This window comes from Bufo bufo, chromosome 2 (genome assembly GCF_905171765.1).
Source record: "Bufo bufo chromosome 2, aBufBuf1.1, whole genome shotgun sequence".
Lineage (NCBI taxonomy): Eukaryota > Metazoa > Chordata > Amphibia > Anura > Bufonidae > Bufo > Bufo bufo.
The window spans coordinates 380,704,505-380,726,632 of NC_053390.1; the positions used below are offsets into that span (position 1 = coordinate 380,704,505).

General features: G+C 45.8%; 2 protein-coding genes across 4 annotated transcripts in view; one reads left to right on the forward strand and one right to left on the reverse strand.

Annotated features, from left to right (window-relative positions):
- IFT74 (intraflagellar transport 74) overlaps positions 1-22,128 on the reverse strand; it is a 125,540-nt gene that overhangs the window by 69,051 nt on the left and 34,361 nt on the right. The window lies entirely within an intron of this gene.
- On the forward strand, positions 212-20,202 carry LRRC19 (leucine rich repeat containing 19). Of its 2 annotated transcripts, XR_005776242.1 has the most exons (6): positions 212-450; positions 2,647-2,721; positions 8,664-9,183; positions 10,114-10,308; positions 16,275-17,891; positions 18,912-20,202. XR_005776242.1 is itself a non-coding variant. In XM_040417183.1 (5 exons), the coding sequence occupies exons 1-5, from the start codon at positions 283-285 to the stop codon at positions 16,586-16,588; spliced, it is 1,272 nt and encodes a 423-aa protein (XP_040273117.1). In that variant the 5' UTR covers positions 212-282; the 3' UTR covers positions 16,589-20,202. The 2 variants fall into 2 exon arrangements, 1 of the variants encoding a protein (XP_040273117.1); XM_040417183.1 differs by having other exon boundaries at positions 16,275-20,202.

The following is a 22,128-nucleotide window of genomic DNA, read 5'->3' on the forward strand; positions in this document are numbered from 1 at the left end:
CTGGCGTGTTCTAGCACACGTCATGTTAAACGTGTTCCAAATTCAGGCATAACTATCAGCTCAAAGACATATTGTTATGCCGCATTACCTGTACATGATGAGTGCACGCTCCCCTAATGTCTCCTGCCAGTCAAACCCTAATTAACTATGTGTCAGGCAACCTGATGGGTCCAGTAATGTAGCAGACCTTGCTACCAATGACCTGATTATGCCGCAGAGGTCAGGAAGTGAAAGATCTCATCAAGCTGTCCTTTTACTTCCTTATTGGCTGAAGATTGGATTATGTTCCATACGGGACAAGAAGCGACTAGTCAATCTTTTGCTAAAGAAGTGTTAACACGTAAAGCTGAGTACAAAGGTCACAGCGGAACAAGGAGTTGCCGTGCTCCTTCCCCATGTAAACGGCAGTGCTGCAACCTACACACAGAAGGAGGACTCCATTCCCAAAAGGTAGGAGAACACAGTGACAGCTAGAGATATCTGTTGTGCCCTCCAGGTCATATTGAGGAACGCTTTGAATACTTGTGTGAAACGTGCCGTTTACTCAATCCATCTAATGTATAATATGCCACACTCATTTCAGGTGTATACATGACAACTTTTACCATCATTCTTCCCTTCCTTGTCTGAAGGTCTTTCTCATCAGAACGTATTCACAAACAATATCTAAACCCATCACGATGATAATCCTGATGTGACGTATAACTAATAAAACGTTTCTCACTACGCATAGAGAGTCATGTCACTCAGGACGTCTGTCTTCATACTTATTCTTCATTTATGATCACCCAATTGTTAGTACTGTAGTATTAGAAGGGCTCATTCAGACAGGCAAGGTCCAAGTGCGGGTGCTGTGACAGTATAGACAGACAGCACCCAGAGTGTACACTGACCCACTATAGGCACCGACTAAGGCTACTTTCACATTATGCCAGGCTGTTCCGGCATAGAACTGCCCGCCGGAGTTCTCCCGATCCAGCATTGCTGGATGCTACTGCAATGCCCGCTGGCCTTATTAACTATAATGGGGTTCAGGGGAGATCTGGCCACAACCTGGTGAATATTCAGAGAATTGTCGGGCCGATTCCCAGCATTCCATGCCGGAAGGCTGTACCGCATATGTGAAACCAGCCTATGGGTCCTATTTGTCAGGCCCATTAAAGGTAATGCGTCATCAGAAAAATGACCTATTGTTTAATGAGGTTCTCTGCTTTTGCTATATTGATGACCTATCCTCAGGGACAGAGGAGCTGTAATTAAACCTGCTGAAAAAACATTCCCTTTAATGAGCGGAAAGCGATGAATTAGCAAGTCATTTTCACCAAATAATACACAATAATTGCTAAATATTTTCACTGCCATCCTCATTCATGCTTAGGAATGTCAGACTTCTGGTTAGACGAGGGGATGTGGCGGTGAATGGTAACCTGTCAGTCAAGTTTGTCTGATCCACACGAACAAAGGATTTATCACTTTACCAGTGAAGATCATTTCTCAAATTCAAGCAATTATATAAAAACTGAAACAATAATAGCTCCATCTAATGGGCCCTTTACTAATCCTACAAATGGGGCAAACTAAGAGGCCTATTAGACTGCCTGATGTTTGGGCAGGAGGAGATCAATGACGCCGGCTTCCATTTTCCTAATACACAGGCCAATTCAAAGCATACGGGAGAGCAATAATTACTACAATTATACAGGGAGATAATTGTGCATCTTTCATTCTGATGAAAGATGCAAAAAGGCTGATAAATGAGTGTTATTGATCAGCTGATCGGTGGCACAATTACAGGGAAAACTGGGGAAAAATTAGAATACTGTTCAAAGTTCATTTATTTCAGTAATGCAACTTAAAAGGTGAAACTAATATATGAGATCGACTCATTACATGCAAAGCGAGATATTCCAAGTAGAGATGAGCGAACTTCTGTTTTAAGTTCGGCGTCTAAAGTTCGGCTTTCGGTTAGCGGAGGATCCCGATATGGATTCCGAATTCCGTTGTGATCCGTGGTAGCGGAATCAATAATGGCCATTATTGATTCCGCTACCACGGACCACAACGGAATTCGGAATCCATATCGGGATCCTCCGCTAACCGGAAGCCGAACTTTAGACGCCGAACTTAAAACAGAAGTTCGCTCATCTCTAATTCCAAGCCTTTATTTGTTATAATTTGGATGATTATGGCTTACAGCTTATGAAATCCCAAAGTCACAATTTTGAGGTGCCCTTTGCTCAGGGGGTATGGATTAATTAGCCGACTAGAGTGAGACACTTTGAGCCTAGAATATTGAACCTTTTCACAAAACTCTGTCACTGTGATTCTGATGCTGCGCAAGCCCTATACAAAGTGGCCCACATTTACTAATGTGAGTGCACCTAGATGCTGGAAAAATCGTGCCAGAACGTTGCATAACTGCCCCTCATTGGGCTTAGTGCAGACAGTCTTTCTAAACCTAGATTAGTAAGTGTGGGCCAGTCTGTATGGGGTTCGTCAGAACCGCAGTGACAGGGGTCGGTGGAGATGAGCATCTCTGTTTATTATGTTTTTAAGCCCCACTGACACCGATACAAAACTATTTGACCAAATCTATAATGTAAAATATGGATTGTTAAATATATAATTTCAAATTCTTTTCCTCAGCAAAGAAAGATGCATATTATTCTTGTGATCTGCATAGTAAGCCTCTACAACCAGGTTCGATGCCAAGATATACAGGTAAGTCTCCCTGTTATAGACATACTTTTATTTACATTTTTAATACTTACGCTAATATTCTAATCTTATCTACTCTAATAATTGTTATCAAATAAATGCCTATACATCAGTGGTTAAAGGTTTTCCGGAATTTGCCCCCCTAGTGTGTGGTACCTAATGATGGAATCATGCTAACCTGCTCCCCAAGGCTCCAGGATCTTGGCTGCGTCTTGCGGCTTGTTGTCTTGACTGGCCTCACTGGTGACGTGTACCCAAGCAGCATGTGACTCAGCAGTGACGTGCTGTTTTGGGATACCTGGATATTGGCTGCAGCGGTGCATGTGACCTCATTTGTACCCCAGCTAAAAGTAAAGAAGCTAGGGACTGCAAGACCGCTGAACAGAGCCGGGGTGTCGGACCATTGAGGAACGGTTAAGTATGATTCTCTCATTAGGTACCACGCACTACGGTTCCTAAAAAAAAAAAAAAAAGGAACCAACTCCTGGAAGACCTCTTAAAGGTAAGGTAATAAAAATCTACCATTTATGAAATAGTTTTTACAAACTGAGATGCTGCCACTCTTTTTTTCCTCAACTTTACACACAGCCAACTAAAAATGTGACAAACCTACTAAGAAACCCTTACCTGCATGGGTGGCACAAACTACTCTCTTGGTATCGAAAGGGGTTTTGATGGCTCTTGAAACGGGTGACCCATCCTCAGGATGGGTCATTAATATCAAATTGGTGGGGGTCCGACAATGGGCTTTCCCAACAATCAGTTGCTCCCTGGAGACTCCAGTGCAGAAAGCACAACTCCATTCATAGTGTAGTAGTCATGCCAGGTTACTACAGCTCAGCCTCCATTCACTTGAATTATTAATGTCAAACTTATCAAAATGTTGCATGACATTCATAACTTGGTCATCGCTATAAATATGTCTGGGAATCTTTCCTCCATTTTTACACCACTCACTAGTGTTGAGCGAATCAAAGTTAACAAAGTGGAATTTGATCCGAATTTCAGGAAAAATTCTATTTGCTGCAAATAAATTTACTCGGGCTTTGTGGTAAAGAATATTTTTCACAAAATGAAAGAAGCCCGGGGAAAGAGGGATCACCCATGATGTCGTGCAGTCAGCCAATCAGCAGATCCCCTGTGATGGCACAGCCCTAAAAAGCCTAATCCTGCCCGGTCTCCGCTATTTTACAGTGAACTGAGCATAGGGACAGATGTGACAAGTGCTAGGGAAAGTGTTTTACAAAGCTTTTAATAGTATAATCTGGGATAGGTATAGTGCAGGGAGAACATAGGGAGAGTTTTCAGACACTGTAGGGGGGGGGGGGCATAGAGAGACTGCAGAACAGTGCAGGCTCTATAAGCTGAAGGGATCCTTAGGAGTTTACATCAATCTCCTGTGTAGGGTACAGAGCTATCTAAGCAATTCTATTACGTCTTTATTCTCAAATTGAAGTGAATAACTTGTGTAATACAACTGTTACAGTGGTGTCTATCCGATTTCATAGATAAGCAATTCCATTAGGCCTTGATTCTAATATTGAGGTGAATATCCTGTGTAATATAACCGTTAGTGGGGTGCCCACATTAACATTGAATCACTTATTTTACATAAACAGTTACTGTTACCGTACAGTATGTCCAACAAAGATGTGCCTGGGCCCTCCAAAGGAACGGGCAGTGGCAGAAGTAGCAGCAGCAACAGGCTAGAGCTGCCAGTGTCATCTAGCATTCGTGTTTTGACGACCAATCCTGCTGTCCTAGAATGGTTGATTCAGTCTTCAACACCATCTCAATTGAAACCAGACATCCACAGCCGGTAGTCTGTGGGTTCCTCTGACACCACACTCAGTTGACATGGCCCAGGAACAAGCTTTGCCCTGAACCTGCCTTGGGAGTAGGTGTTGAGAGCGGTCAGGGATGCGGTCATGAGACTGGTGAGGGTGACATGTGACCAGCAGACAGTAGTGGATGATGATGTAGCCGATCGCATGTGGGAGCCAGGTGAAGAGGGGGCTTCACCATCATCATCAGGGGGTGAGGGTGACAGCTTGCCCATGAGCCAGCAGCAGGATGCAAGTGTGTCTGTGAGCCAGCACGGTGGCAGCAGGGTGAGATCTGGAGCCAAATGTGCCCAGGGTAGACCATCTGCTACTCAGGAGCCTACGGGTCAGGAAACAACTAGTGGTGCACGGGTTCATGGAGGCAACAGCAGGCAGTCATCATGCAGTGGTGGGGGTAAACTGCCATTTTCACCAAGTCGCTAGAGGACATCAGTGTGGCTGTATGTAGGATCTGTGGGCAGAAAATGAAGCACGGCCAGGGTGCCAATGTTGGCACCACGGCCCTGCGTCAAAACGTAAAGAGTCACCATAAAGTAGCTTGAGAAAACCATGGCACTAATGTAGCGTACAGCCTGACTCATCTCCCAGCAGCACCCATCTCTTCTCCAGCCTTCAGGGCTCCACCACCTCAGCAGAAGGGAGTTGTGTTTCCTTCCCATCATCTACTGGTCCTTATGCTTCTCCTCCTAATCCTCGTCATGCGTTTCGCCAGCAATCGATCACCGAGGCGATTGCAAAGAGACGACAGTATGCGTTCACTCATCCAACAGTGCAGAAGCTGAACCTACTCCTGGCCAATTTTCTGGTACTACAGTCCCTTCCTTTCTATGTGGTTGACTCTGCCCATTTCAGAGAACTGATGGCTTGTGCTGAGCCAAGGTGGAGAGTCCTAAGCCGTCCCTACTTCTCTAAAGAAAAGTTGCACCAGCTCTGCATACTTACAGCAGAAGGTGGGCGAGTCCTTGAGCCCATCGCTATCTGGTACAGTTCATGGCAGGGCCGACATGTGGAGCTGTAACTATGGTCAAGGACAATATATATGTCCTTTACGGCCCACTGGTTAAATGTAGTTCCGGCACAGGCACACCACCAACTTGGCCAGGTGATGGCAATGCCGCCTCTACGTTCTCATGCTGTGATTGCGGTGCCAATATCCTGCTCCTCATCCTCCACTGTCGGCACAGTTCTGAGTGGTCCTCCAGCATAGCGCCTCTTCTGCACCTGGCCAGACTGGGTGAACGGAATCACACTGGGGAGGAACTGCTCGGCATCATCAACCAAGAAATTGAATCCTGGCTGTCTCCTCGCCAACTGAAGATTATAACCATAGTCACTGATAACAAGAGGCTGCATCAAGGAGGGCTAACCCATGCATCCTGCATGGCGCACGTCTTTAAACTGGTTGTAAACCGGTTCCTCAAGTCTTTCACCCAACTGCAAGACGTCTTGAAAATGGCCAGGAAACTGTGAATGCACTTTCGCCACTCTGCAAAACATGCTCTCCTTTAGCTGCAAAGTCAGAATGATGTTCCTCAACATTGCCTTATGTTGGAACTCCACCTTTCAAAAGTTGGACCGAATATATGAGCAGAGGAAGGCCGTGAACAATTTCTTGATGATACAGGCGGACAGGGGTACTCCCCTGTGTAACTTCGACGTTAGCCAGTGGCAGCTCATGCGTGACACCTGCCAAATGCTCAGGCCCTTTGAAGAGGCCACTTTGTCAGTTGCCAGAACTATGGGATAAATTATGTCATTCCACTCCTTCACATCCTGGAGCAGATGCTGATAGATCTGGCTGACATGAGGACAGGAAATGTTGCGCCTACATTTCACAGCCACCTGAGCCCTGTGGCGGCTGAACTGGCAGAAGAGGAGGAGGACATAAACGCCCAGGATTTGTATAGAGAAATAGGTGGTTTATCTGCCCAAGTGACATGGAGGAACAGGAGGAGTTGGAAGGCGATAAGGAAGACCAGGCAGATGACCCCGACAGACCGTAGCAGGATGCAGTAGAGATGGAGGCAGGGAGTCCCTCTAAATCCCTTGTGCAAATGGCCAGATGCATGCTAAGTTACTTGCGTAGGGACAGTCACATTATCACCATTCGGCAGAGGGATGATTACTTGCTCTCCACAATGTTAGACCCTCGCTACTAGTCCAAAATGGGGACCTTTTTTCCACCTGCTGAAAATGAAGGAAAAACTCAAGTACTATCGATAGTGGTTGCTGCCTATGTGCGCCATTGCACATCCTCAAAAGTCAGACTGGGGGGACCCCCTGCGCTCACGCTACACTGCCATGACTGCTTGGGGGGGGGGGGGTCAGGAGCAGCACCAGCTCCATCAGCAGGAACTTAAGCCTGGAGTCTCTAATGAGCACTTTTCTTCACCCGCCTACTGAAGAAACCACCCAGCAGCAGGACATGGAGCTGAACCTCCAGGTGGTGGCATACTTGGACTGCACACTGCCACCCCAGATCCAAGATCCCCTGGACTACTGGGTAGCCAAACTTGATTTGTGGCCGCAACTGTCAGGTTTTGCCCTGGGCTTTCCTGCCCAGCCAGTGTGGCATCAGAGCGGGTGTTTAGTGCGGCAGGGGGGCATAGTTACCAGGAAATGTTGAAAGATTAACCTTTCTAAAGATGAATCAGGCGTTGACAATAGTATGAAATAGGCCATTAAAGTCCTGCATGTAGGACTTCTTTTCCATCTGAATAAAACCAATTTCAGAGGCAAATAGCCAAAACTCCTGCAAACTGAGCAGGAGGCCTCTATTACACGGTCAGTATTTTGCATGAGGATTTGATCATGATTTGGAAGCCAGAAGTTGGAGTGGGTCCCATCAAGTGTTATCTCTGGTTTGGACCCACTCCTGTTTTTTTTTTGTTGGCCTTACCAATACTGATCAATTACTGACCAAATACTGACCGTGTGAAGGCTGATGCTCAAAAGACAGGATCCGTTTTTCGGGGTTGTTCTTCTGATGGACCAAAAGAAGGGAAAAATAAACAGTGACATCAACACAAACTTACTGCTGACACCCTCTCCACTCTGTTACGAGGCCACAACTTGTATCAACATGTAACAGAACTGGTTCTCTAGCAATCTATGTGGAATCAGCAGACGGTGTAAAAGGAGAGCACTCTTTCACTCTACAGTAGATTTTTGGGCCACTGCACGGTTAAGTACATTACACCTGACAATAACTTTGACCTGTAAGGCTGAGTTCACAACAAGTATCTGGTCAGTTTTTGACCCCTAACTGACCAAATAAGTGAAGCGTAGACTAGACTGAGTCTAAGAGTGACGCCTGTCACCTGCCTGTCATACTGATGCACAGTAACAGTTTCACTACTACAACAGATTAGCTATGCATGTCTTTGCGCTGCACAGTGATGAACACCTAGATGCACTCTCCCTGCAGGCCAGGAAATAGCTTAGTGACAAATTAATTCGGATCGAATGAAAATTTTTAAAAAAGATTCAGCGAAGCGACTGAATCAAATTTTTGAAAACTTCGACCATCTCTACCACTTACCTACTGGAGTAAGAATGTGCAAAAATTTTGCAAAATTTTAAAAAAGTTGCCGGCCAATCCACTTTTCACTCTGCTTTTACAAAGTGACATGCATAGCGCAAATGGCAGTAACCCCTGTAGCAAATGGTCAATAAATGTGTTCTACTGTAGATAAGAATGCTCCAGAACACAGGGGCACATACATAACAAATGTTAGCCATAAACAATACTAAAAAGTCGATTTCCTCAACAACAAAAAAAGAAAGAAAAAAAGGCATATGTACTATGGTTGTACCGTCAAGAGATATCGTAGTGTGTAAGCGCCCGTTTCATCATATACTGTAAGCACACGCTGTTTGATAAATAGGGCGCTGCTATCCCAGGATGTACCAGTAGATCACCCTTTTTTTTAATTATGAGTGAATTATTCTGAGTGACATTCAGAAAAGGCTGTATAATACATTTGGGTCAACAATTACTATGGAAGAGCACTAATGTCTGGAGAAGTTAGGGGGTCACTGCTTTCTTCAGTGTAGATCATGACTGTCCTAACCGTATTTCCTGATTATTTGTATCTACAGGAAAGAGACTTGTCTGGAGGAAATCTCACACACATCCCTTTATGTAATTCAGAAAATGTAACAAAGCTAATTTTAAGTCAAAACAATATTTCTTTAACTGTGGACGATCATCAATCCCTATTGAGTTATTCTAACTTGATAGAGCTGAATCTCTCTCAGAATGAAATTACGGAGCTGAAGAGCGGTTACTTCACTGCAATATCAACGCTTGAGGTCTTAATTCTCAGAAATAACCACATTACATCTATTGAGGAGAAAGCATTTATTGGACTGAAAAATCTGAAAATTCTGGATCTTGGCTTCAATCTTATTACTCACCTACCAGCAAACATCGAGATACCTTCATTGCATCTGCGGGCTTTTAACCTTCAAAACAACAGCCTGACTAGCCTGGATATTAAAGAGGCGCTGAGGGACTTGGGAACCTCTCTGAATATAACACTTAGTGGAAATCCATGGAACTGTAACTGCTCCCTTCTCAGCCTATCTTTCTGGCTAAATAACAGCACTGTTATTCTAGGTAAGCAAAGCAGATTGGATATATTATATATAAGGTATAGAAAGCGGGCAGCACTCCAAACTTGTGACCAAAGAGAAAAAGACTTTATTCACCCATATGGCAAGGCAACGTTTCGGCTCTATACGAGCCTTTGTCAAGATTGAGAAAGGCTCTTGTATAGAGCCGAAACGTTGCCATGCCATATGGGTGAATAAAGTCTTTTTATTTTTGCTGCAGTTTTTGTATGCATCGTGTGGATGAGGTTTATTTAAGTGTAACTATCATTTCAGTTTATTTTTAGTATAGTGCAGTCAGACTTATTGTGTCATAAAACAGACAGTTGGCAGAGAAAAATGTCTAAAATGGCTTTTTCAGCCATCTGAAATTCTTAGTGTATGCCTGCTTGTTGTGCCTCACTCGGGTGAGTGTGTGGGTTTTAGGGAGGAACACCTTAGTAATATCTACATGCAGTCTGACTCTCACTAGGATTGGTCAACATTTGGGGTCCTTTATTAAGGCTGACATTTTTCATACGCTGGCCTCCACATAACTTAGGCGCTGACTTGCTTAAATCTACACTAGTTCCCTTGATGGCATAGATTCAACTCATTTTCTACGCCAAAAACAGGTATAGAAAATGATAAACGAGTCTGGACAGCTGACCCGCCCCCTTTTCCGCCATCTCGTAAAAGTGGCGTGAACGGGGAAAAGTCACAGATTTTGTCGCAAATACCCTTTGCGACCGAATCTGCAACAAAAGTATGGCAAAAAGTGGCATACTTCTCATCACAAATGACTCCCATAGTTCTTAGAGGAACAGATTGGAGATTAACATGGGGCTCAGAAGCTTCATCTGTATCCGCTCCCTATTATACTTCTTCCAGTAGTTAAGCTGTGTAAAGTGAAGTTCTTTCTATATTTTACTAAGTCTTTATGTTGCCATCTTTGCAGAAAATGAGAACATTACTTTGTGTGCCATGCCAAAGAACATGGCAGACTATAAAATAAAAGAAATCGATAACGCACCGTCAGATCTATTAAGCTGTAGAGGCGGCATGGACATTTTATCGACCCCAGCGTCACTCTTTGAAAACTCAACCCTTGTGAATACATCAATCAATGGAACAGATGCTTCAGCTACCCAAGGTATGATATTACTATAATACATATTGAATGTAATCTTAGACCCTGTCCAATAACAATATCAATAATATATCTGAAGTGTATACTGTGTAAGAGGACTGACATGCAGTTCTCTTAGCTGAGCCGAGCAGGCAGAAGCAGGAGCCCGCTCCACTAATCCTGGCATAAGACATGGGTACACCATGCCAGCAGTTAGTAATAGTCCAATATGCGCTCCTGCCCGTACTCACTGCTCTGCTGCCCGTACTCCATACACCGCTGACAGCTCAGCAGTGTAGGGAGAACTGAGTTTTAGTGCACCAGTGGTGCGCTTTAGGGTTGAAAAAGTATGGTAAAAATAGAAAACTAATAAATAAAGTATATTAGAAAAAGATTTTTTAGGGGGTTAGGGACAACATATCAAAAGTTAGTACAAAAGTTTAGTTACTCTTTAAGGATCAGGTCAATAAATGTCTGATAGGTGCGGGTCATGCTCTTCATTCATGTTGGGCCCCATTCTTTGTATAGGAGCAGGTCCTAAAAGGTGGGACCCACACCTTTCAGTCATTTATGGCATATCATATCAATATGTCATGAATGTCCAAATGGGACAACCCTTTTAAATCTTACCACAGGCATGGTTTAACAAGTAGTTTAATAAGAAAGGCCTAGGACAAGGAGTCTTCACAAGGCCTCAGGCTGTCCTAGCAACGAATTGGAACCCTGCAATTTCACTACAGGGTTGACTGATCTAACCATCCAGAAGCTGAGATCGCTATTGACAATGGCATCTGATGAGTTAAAGGTGTTTTCCAACAGCATTTTACTGATGACCTATCCTCTGGATAGGTCATCAGTATCTGATCTGTGGGGGTCTAAAACCTGGGAAACCCACCATTCAGTTGTTTGAGAAGGCACCAGCACTCTCAGTATTGTTGCTGACTGCTCCAGCTTTTCCTAGGCCATGTGATGTCACGTTCATCGGTCACACGGCCTAGGCGTAGCTCAGCCCCATTTAAGTGAATGGGGCTGAGCTGCAATAACAAGCACAGCCGCTATGCCAGGTAAGCTGAGAGAAGGTTGCGGCGCTACAGTGAGCACCAGTGCCTTCTCAAAAGCTGATAGCCCAGGTGTCGGACCCCCTACCAATGAGATATTGATGGCCTATCCAGAGGATAGGTCATTACTAAAAAAAAACAAAAAAACTGTCGGAAAACCCCTTTAAATGACCGGGATCTCATTAATCTACTTTCCTCGTTATTACCGCATATGGAGTAGGGTCAGTTCATTAAGCCTGCACTATACATACCCCACACGCAAATGTAGTACATGTTTGTCACTTTGAGTTAAAGGGTTAAAGTGCCCCACCGGGCTCCCTCATACTAATCCCCTCCCCCCTTCCTCACTATATGTGCAGCAATTACCTGACAATTGTTTCTCACTGGTGGTCTACTAGTCTGTACTTTGTAATCCTTGTATTGCCACCTGTACATAGTGCATATTACATGTGGATTTTTTTGTCTGGGAAATTTGGAGGTTAATGCAGTACCAGCTAAGAAGATGAGATTTTCAGAATTTCTCGTACACAGTATGGAAATTGTCCATACATAAAGTGACCTGGGGAGCAGATTTTTAAATCCACAGCATGTAAATTTTTTTGCAGATCTGGTACATACAGTATTTCATGCAGAAAATGCCCAAATGTTATTTTCTGCATGAAATCTGTCTGAATAATTACAGATCACAAATTCCTCTTGCATCGATTCCCTGGCTCCGTTCATGCTCCCATGCCAGTCATTGTATAACCCACCCTCCTGTGCTGTCCTGTCCCATGTGACGACTGCTGCAGCCAGTTACAGGCTGCAGTGATCACATGCATTGATAGTTCATCACAAGTTGTTGTGGATTTGCTGCTGTAAACGTGCGCAGGTAGCCTATCCCAGCGATAACAGAAATCAGATCTCCATGCAAGCGCTGCCTGGTGAGCCTGTGATAGACTTGTGTTCATACGCTGCAGGCAATCTAAGAAGGCAGAGCTGCACGGGAGGGAGACAGCAGCAGCCAGATCACTTCCATGCAACAGTGCTGTACATTCCCAGAGAGAAAAAGCATAAAGCCTGTATCACACTGGCCGATTGAGCAAGCGATAGGAGGGAAGCGATCGACTGCTGCTATTACATGCACATAACGCGGGGGAGTGAATGCTATGCCATCGCTCGTCTCCATACTGTCTAGTGGTTTGCTGGCGGCAGATTGCTATTAGACAGCGTGATCTGCCGTGCCAGTGAGCGTTACTTTATAAGCATAGAATTGCCCGATGCTTGTTCATCGGGCAATCGACGGCAGTATTAGGCTACTTTCACACTAGCGTTCGGGGCTCCGCTTGTGAGTTCCGTTTGAAGGCTCTCACAAGCGGCCCCGAACGGATCCGTCCAGCCCTAATGCATTCTGAGTGGATGCGGATCCGCTCAGAATGCATCAGTCTGGCACAGTTTGGCCTCCGTTCCGCTCAGCAGTCGGACACCCGAACGCAGCTTGCAGCGTTCGGGTGTCCGCCTGGCCGTGCGGAGGCAAACGGATCCGTCCAGACTTACAATGTAAGTCAATGGGGACGGATCCGTTTGAAGTTGACACAGTATGGCTCAATTTTCAAACGGATCCGTCCCCCATTGACTTTCAATGTAATGTCTGGACGGATCCGTTTGCATTATCATGAACAAAAAAAATAAAAGATTTTTATTTATTTTTTTGTTTATGGTTATGCAAACGGATCCGTTCTGAACGGATGCAAGCGTTTGCATTATAGGAGCGGATCCGTCTGTGCAGACACCAGACGGATCCGCTCCTAACGCAAGTGTGAAAGTAGCCTTACTCTGCTGCAAGGTGATCGCTAACAAGCCTTCATGAGAGTGCTGGTTAGTGTAATACAGCCTTTAGTCAGGACACACTTTGTCACTTCGTATCTTCACTTCAGTTCAACCTGTTTGTCACATCAACCCAACCTCTTGTAATAAAGATAAGGAAAGCAGGCAGCAGGTCACAGGTTTATTGGCTCTCCTGTGAGGAAGAGAAATCACACACAGCCATTAAAAGGGCTTGTCCTGTTTCCTATATTGATGACCCATCCAGAACAGGTTATCAATATCAGATCGGCACCCCCAGAAGCAGGGCTCCTGCAATCTTCTCTTCACTTTTGACCTGCTCGCTATCAGCAGTGAAGCGCTGAGCTGTGTAATGAAGGCTCTTCCATCCCATTCACTTCAATAGTAGCGCAGACAGCGCGCAGGTAAACAGTGAAGAGACTGCAGCACTCACAGGAGAACAGCTGTTTCTGAGGATAGATCAATATAGCAAACCGGACAACCCCTTTAAAAGGGAATGTGTCACCAAAATATGACCAACTGTTTTCTATTAACCCCTTATTGACCCGGAAATTTTCCATTTTTTCATTTCCGTATTTCTGTCCTCCTCCTCCAGTTGTCTGATTAAGATATGGAGCAGGGTGCGGAGCTAAGATGTGGGAAATAGTTAAATTAGGCCTCATGCACACAACAGTATTTTTTTGTGGTCCGCAAAACGGGGTTCCGTTATCCGTTTCCGTTTTTTTTTCCGTGTGTCTTCCTTGATTTTTGGAGGATCACCAGACATGAAAAGTGGAAAAAAAAATCTAAAAGTCAAGTTTGCCTTGAAAATGATAGGAAAAAAACGGACACGGATCACGGACGCGGATGACAATCTTGTGTGCCTCTGTGTTTTTTCACTGACCCATTGACTTGAATGGGTCCGCGAACTATTGTCCGTGAAAAAAATAGGACAGGTCCTATTTTTTTCACGGACTGGAAACAAGGATCACGGACGCGGATGACAAACGGTGTATTTTCCGAGTTTTCAACGGACCCATTGAAAGTCAATGGGTCCGCAGAAAATCACGGAAAACGGAACAACGGACACGGAACCCAACAACGGTCGTGTGCATGAGGCCTTAAGGAAAGAATGTTGATGCCCAGGTACATGAGCACCTGATTCTCACATTGCTAATTACCATTGAGAGCTTATTATCTACCGAGCCAGCAGCAGAGATGGGGGTTTGGGCGGCCCCTTGGCATCGACCCACCGGGAAATTTCCCTGTGAGGCCCATGGCCAATCCTGGTAGGGCTGAACTGCAGGGGGTAACCAGTGAAGATTCTTAGTGGATACTTTGGGGGAGATTTATCAAACTGGTATAAAGTAGAACTGGCTTAGTTGCCTATAGCAACCAATCAGAATCCACCTTTAATTTTCCAAAGGAGCTGTGAAAAATGAAAGGTGGAATCTGATTGGTTGCTATGGGCAACTAAGCCAGTTCTACTTTACACCAGTTTGATAAATCTCCCCCTTTGAGTTAACATATCAGTATAATTGAAACACTGCATAAGGGCATATGCACACGACCATATCCGTTTTGCGCAAAACACAGGAACCTCCCTCAATAGAGCAGTCCTATCCTTGTCTGTGATACAGACAAGGATAGGGCATTTTTATTTTTATTTTTTGCTGGGCCGCAGAACGGACGCGCAGATGTGGACAGCCCATGGTGTGCTGTCCGCATCTTTTGTGGGCCAACTGAAGTGAATGGGTCCGCATTCGATCTGCAAAAAATATGTCTCGGATGTGGACCCAAACCACGGTTGTGTGTATGATGCTGAGACACAACATAAATTAATATGAGATTTAAATGGATTATCTCACTGAAGACAGATGGCACATGCGTCTATGAGCCTGAGCTTGAATCTGCTATAAAGAGCACCGCCAACCTTTTAACAGATCGCTACCTCTATATATCCAGTAGATTATGTTTTACTCTAATTTTATCTGATTTCAGAGATGTTAGGGTACTTTCACACTTGTGTTTTTCTTTTCCGGCATAGAGTTCCGTCGTCGGGGCTCTATACTGGAAAAGAACTGATCAGTTTTATCCCCATGCATTCTGAATGGAGAGTAATCCGTTCAGGATGCATCAGGATGTCTTCAGTTCAGTCTTTTTGACTGATCAGGCAAAAGATAAAACCCAAATTTTTTCCATAGGAATGTATTAGTGCCGGATCCGGCATTCAAAATACCGGAATGCCGGATCTGTCCTTCCAGTCTGCGTATGCGCAGTCCGTTAAAAATGTGGGAAAAAAAATAAAAAAATCGAAACGCATTGGTTTGTGTGTATCACAAACGGACCCGTTCTTGCAATGCATTTTTAAGACGGATCAGGATCCTGATCAGTCTTAAAATGCAATCAGGTGGCATACGTTTTGCCGGATACGGCAACTGCCTGCTGGATTCCTCTGCTGCAAGTGTGAAAGTAGCCTTAGGGTTGTCCTGATCAGGATTATCCCCATGCATTCTGAATGGAGAGAAATCCGTTCAGGATGCATCAGGATGCCTTCAGTTCCGGACCGGAACGTTTTTTGGCCGGAGAAAATACCGCAGCATGCTGCGCTTTTTGCTCCGGCCAAAAATCCTGAACACTTGCCACAAGGCCGGATCCGGAATTAATGCCCATTGAAAGGCATTAATCCGGATCCGGCCTTAAGCTAAACGTCGTTTCGGCGCATTACCGGATCCGACGTTTAGCTTTTTCTGAATGGTTACCATGGCTGCAAGGACGCTAAAGTCATGTTTGCCATGGTAAAGTGTAGTGGCGTCTGACGTCATTCTGGAGCGCCCCGGGAGCCGCACGGACTGTAAGTATACTGCTCCCCCGCTCCCCACTACTACTACGGCAACCAGGACTTTAATAGTGTCCTGGCTGCCATAGTAACACTGAACACATTTTGAAGACGGATCCGTCTTCAAATGCTTTCAGTTCACTTGCGGTGTTACGGATCCGGCAGGCACTTCCGGCAAATGGAGTACACGACGGATCCGGACAACGCAAGTGTGAAAGAGGCCTTAGGGAATCATTTGTGTTGTGTGACATGATAGTCAGATCTCAGCTTTAACATTTTTCCATCAACAGGAAATAGCTGGAGATTTCTGGTTGGTGTCCTTATTGTCGGGCTTGTTACTTCATTGCTGATATTAATTGCAGTCAAGTTCCCACGATGGTATGACTTCATCCTCAGCTACCATCATCAGCGTCTAAAAGAAGAAGAACCTTACATGTTCGAGGAGGAGTTCAATGTAGACTTCAATATGGGCACCAATGACAAAAACCAGGACGACATTGTGGTCTTTGAGCAAACACATTCTTTTGTGCCAGAAGAAGATGGATTTATAGAAGACAAGTACATAGAGGAACATGATATAACAGCGAGTTATAGAGGAACATGATATAACCGCGAGTTAAGCTTAACTCTTAAAAGACAGGTTTTTCTCTTTCAAGGACTATGAATAATGTATGAAGTCAATCTTTTAATTACATAGGTGAAGTTATCTTACATCTAGATAATGGTAGCTGTCTTAGGTATGGATTTCCTGTGATGTCGTTCTTCAGTGCCTACAACCCCTCTAAAATGAAGGAGATTGCTCCTTGTACAATGGAAATGCATAATACTTCATTTTAGAGACCTGCCATAATCACCATCGTTAAGTGCTAACACTTTTTAATATTTTCATACTTAATATGTTTTTATCAGCACCAGTCGCAAATATTCTTCCATTCTGAACTTGTACAGACAGGGTGGGAGATGCATATGCTGTATAAAGTGCAGTGGGCTCTTTGTTCTGTGAGCTGCTACCGCCTACTCGCTCAGAAATGTGCCAACAGCAAATACCGCTAACTTTCCCCCACAATCCAGCAGAAGGGGCAGGGGAGTGACCATATTAAAAGAGCCTATTTCTGATTAAAAACTAGATTTTTGTACTTACCGTAAATTCTGTATCTCTTCCGTTCATTGGGGGGGACAGGCTTGACCTTGGGTATAGCTGATGCCACTAGGAGGCGGCACTAAGCACAAAAGTGTGAGCTCACCGATGCGGTACGCTTCCACAATGGCCAAACAAATCAATCGGGAAATGGAAACTTTGGAATAATGAATCCGTCCGTCAGAAAGAGGATGTCTGAGACAGATAGATGCGAATGCCCCGAACCAAATCCAGAGTATGGAGCAACTTCTCACGAGGATGAGACGGAGCAGGACAAAAGGAAAGGAGAATGATCTCTTCATTGAGATGGAATGCCGACACGACATTCAGAAGGAAGGACTGGACCGGGCAAAGGACTACCTTGTCCTGATGGAGGATAAGGAAGGGCGACCGACAAGAAAGAGCGACTAGTTCCGAGACCCTACGGATGGAAGTGACTGCCACCAAAAAGGCCACCTTGTAGGACAGGAAGCGAAGGGACACCTACTACAAAGGCTCAAACGGAGAGGACTGGAGAGCGCTGAGCACCAGATTAAGATCCCAAGGATTCAACGGAGGCCGATAAGGTGGCGCTGCGTGCACTATCCCCCGCAGAAAGTGAAGCCAAATTCTGCAGAAAAAGAATGGAAAGGGCCGAAACTTGCCCTTTGAGGGAACTGAGAGCCAGCCCCACTCCATGACCGACTGCAGGAAAGACAAGAGTCGTGGCAACGAGAACCGAATGGGAGACAACTGGTGGCGTTCGCACCGACTAAAGTAGGACTTCCAGGTCTGGTGATAGATCCGGGAGGACGATGGCTTCCTAGCCCAAATCATGGTCTTGAAAACAGCATCCGAGAAACCCCCGTGCCCTTAGTATGGCAGCTTCAACAGCCCTGCCGTTAAATATAGAGACCCTAAATTCGGGCGGAAGATCGGTCCCTGCGACAAGAGGTCCTCCCAGAGGGGAAGACGGTCCGTCCAATGAACCAGAGAGACAAATCGCAATTCTAGAATATTGATCGGAAGGGAGAGTTCCACGAGGGACCAGGTGCCCTGGACCGAGAGATTGTCCAGATCTCCCCCCCAGCCCCGGAGACTGGCATCCATCGTCAACACTATCCAGCGGAGGGGAAGAAAGGAGAGGCCCGATGTCAGCATCGGAGACATCAACCACCACCGAAGGTCTCGGCGCGTCGGGGCAGGGAGACGGATGAGTCGATCCAGGGAGGCCGGGGAAAAGGTCCCAAATGGTCAGAATATGCCGCTTAAAAGCCCTGGTATGGAACTGCGCGTAGGGCACTGCTTCGAAGGAAAAGACCATGTAGCCCAGAGCCCTCATGCACTGGCGAATGGAAAGAGGCTGAGGCCGCAACAATGAGAGGATCTGACGACGGAGAGTGGAGAGTTTGTCTGGGGGCAGTAATATCTTGACCCGATCGGTGTCGAACAGCATGCCCAGAAACATCAGCTGTCAAGATGGGTGAAGACATGACTTTGATAGGTTCAGAACCCACCCAAAGCATTCCAGGGTGTCCCGGACGATGCATAGGCTGTCCGCCATTGTCCGAAATGACAGACCCTTGATCAGGATATCGTCCAAGTACGGAATTGCCACTATCCCCCTGGCACGAAGCAGAGCCATGACTGAGGCCAGAAGCTTGGTAAAGACCCTGGGAGCTGTGGCAAGATGGAATGGGAGGGCCACAAACTGGTCATGAAAAGATCCCACTGCGAACTGAAGATATTTCTGGTGACTGCAGCAGATGGGAACATGGAGGCAAGCATCTTTGATGTCTATTGAGGACAGGTACTCCCCTGGGTCCATGGATGCAATGACCGATCGCAGGGACTCCATCCGAAAACGGCGGAGGGCTTTGAGGTCTAGGATGGGACGGACTGTACCCTCCTTTTTGGGGACCATAAAGAAATTGGAGTAGAATCCGCAAAAAACGATCTTGAAGTGGAACCGGAAAAATCACTCCTTGTCGCAGAAGGGTTAGAATAGCCTGAAAAAAGGAATGGGCGGCGAAGGGAGAGGTCCAGGGGACGAGCTAAAAAAACGGGACGGATGTGGGGACTTCCCAGGCATCCGAGATGTGAGCTAGCCAGACACGCTGGAACAAATCAAGACGGACCTCCAACTTGACTGGGGGGTGCCATAGACCACACGTCGTGCAGAGGAGGACTTGGGGGTATAGGGCTTGGAGCCCTGCTGGCGAGGACGCCAGAGAGGGCGAGGCTTGAAAGATGGCTTGCGCTTCTGCTCTGGGGCAGATTTGTCGACTGGCCGCTTCGAGCTGGAAGAACACCGAAAGGGCCGAAAAAGAGGTCTGTGCTTTTAAAACCTGTTGAAGTGAGTCCTACTCTGCGGCAAATGGGTGCTTTTACCCCCTGTAGCATCAGAGATAATTGCCAAAAAGCCTGTTACCTTCAAAGAGGAGGGATGTCAAGGCCCGTTTAGAAGTATTATCCGCCGCCCAGCAAGATAGCCACAGGGTTCGGCGAATAGCCACCTAAAGGGCTGAAGAGCGGGCCAAAAGCCTGTCTGCGTCCAGAAAGGCCTCACAGATGTAAGAGCTGGCGTGGGAAAGTTGCACTGCAATATCTGAAAGTTACTCTGAGGAGAGGCCCTGATGTAGCTTGTTTGACCACTCGGTCATAGCCTTGCTGACCCATGTAGAGGCAAAAACCGGGCGTTTCAGATTTGGCAAAATATTCCAAAGGAAGCCCCATCCGCCCTAGGCAAGGTGGTATTCTTAGCCAGGCGGGATACTGAAGGGGCAACAACAGGAGAGGAGGACCACTCCTTTGTCAAATCCTCTGAAAAGGGATATAAGACGACAAAGCGTTTCGGCAAAGCAAAACGCCTGTCAGGGAAGTTTCATTCCTTGAAAAGGGAGGAATCAAACTCCGGATGGATGGGGAAAACTTTTGGCAATCAACAGGATCGCCTGAAGGAAAAAGTAGACCCGGCAGATGAGGGCGTAGTGTCCCCAACCTGTAAGGTTTCTATAACTACTGCAATGAGATTGTCTACATAGGGTCTATATGGGGTCTGCGACAGAAAGAAGTTTGGCAAGCCCAGAGAAGAGCCGCCATGCAACTGTTAACCCTTTCCCCGCCTAGGGAGACAAGGCTTCGTAGGGGTCATCCATAGCAAGTAACCTGAGAAGGGGGAGAGGGGGGTTGGAGCCAGGAATACTTACTCGTCTGGCGTGTTCTGCCCCCCTGGTTCCAGCCCGGTCATTACCTTCGGTGTGCGGCCCCTTTGGGAGGGTTGATACACCGGAAACTGAGGGGACTTGTCGTGGGCGGCTGTGGTGACCCGAAGGCTGGCGGGATGCAGAGACTTTAGGAACCTCTGGTCCCCCTTGTCTTCTGGAGAGCGGGAACGAGCAGCATTCTTGGGGACCCCCTGGTCTCCCCTCTCCCAGGTGGGAACGCAGCTAGCTGGAGCTGCCTGTAACCCAAAGAAGCAAAGAAAAATAAAAAATAAAATAAATTTAAAAAAAAAAAATCAGCAGACCTTCAAAGCAGGGAGGTCTGCCTCCTACGGACACTAAGCTAAAACGGTTTCAGCTTACTCCCTGTAGGAAGGGTATAGCTGAAGGGAGGAGCTCACACTTTTGTGCTTAGTGTCCACCTCCTAGTGGCAGCAGCTATACCCAAGGTCAAGCCTGTGTCCCCCAATGATACGGATAAGAAAGGTATATTATAAACAGACTAAATACACATTCTTGACTAATAGAAAGGTTTATACAGTGAATGGACAGGGAGGTTCTTGGCTACACCTTTTCTGACATGTTCTGAGCGTATTGTCCGGACCCCCATTAATCACAATAATGTACAAACTGTACAAATGTTTCATCTGGGAAATAACTGCTGTAATACTGTACAGTGTTCCTTATCCGTTGTAATATGGAGTACCTTCTACAATAATTATTACAATAGCAGTGTATGAAAACAAAGATTTACTACACAGCCAAGACACGGCAGTCTGGGGGTGGTTTTATACGTATCTTTTTCACATTATACTAGATTTTTTACAAATACTGCTTGCCCCATGTCTCCCTCTTTTTCTTGCGCACTAATTTTTGAATACCATGTTTCACAACTGCACTCAACATCCATGCATGGACCTCATTAAAGGGGATGTCTCACTTCAGTAAATGGTATTTATCATGTAGAGAAAGTTAATACCAGGCACTTACTAATGTATTGTGATTGTCCATATTTGCCTCCTTTGTTGGCTGGATTCATTTTTCTATCACATTATACACTGCTCGTTTCCATGGTTACTGACCACCCTGCAATGCATCAGTGGTAGTCGTGCTTGCACAATATAGGAAAAAGCACCAGCCTATGTGCGCTTCCATGGTCCCGGCCACCAGAGAGACTGACGCTTTTTCCTATATTGTGCAAGCCCGACCACCGCTGATGGATTGCAGGGTGGTCTGTAACCATGGAAACGAGCAGTGTATAATGTGATGGAAAAATGAATCCAGCCAGCAAAGGAAGCAATATAGATAATAACAATATATTAGTAAGTGGCTTGTATTAACTTTCTCTACATAATAAATGCAACTTACAGAAATAAGACAACCCCTTTAAACAGCATCTTGTGAGAGAGTACAAGAGCCACCCCATCACTTCCACAGCGGTAGAACTGACGGATCCCAGGCCAGGACTTGACATTTCAAATTCATATTCACTTCACAAGTTGTTTAACAGTATTTTGAATGCATTTTACAATTATCTGCTCACGTCAAGTTAAAGGAGTACTCCCATCAGGCACACTGATGGGACAGCACTAGGATATGCCATCAATGTCAGATAGGTGCAGGTCCCATTTCTGGGACCCATACCTATCTCCACAATGGGACCCTGAAGTGAACAGACAGCAGCTGCGAATGCATGGCCACCCTCCACCTGCACGGTGATCTCCTTCACTGTGGGGGCCCCGTTCTCTAGACAGGACCAGATCCTCTATGTGGGGTCTGAACCTGACATTGACGGCATATCCT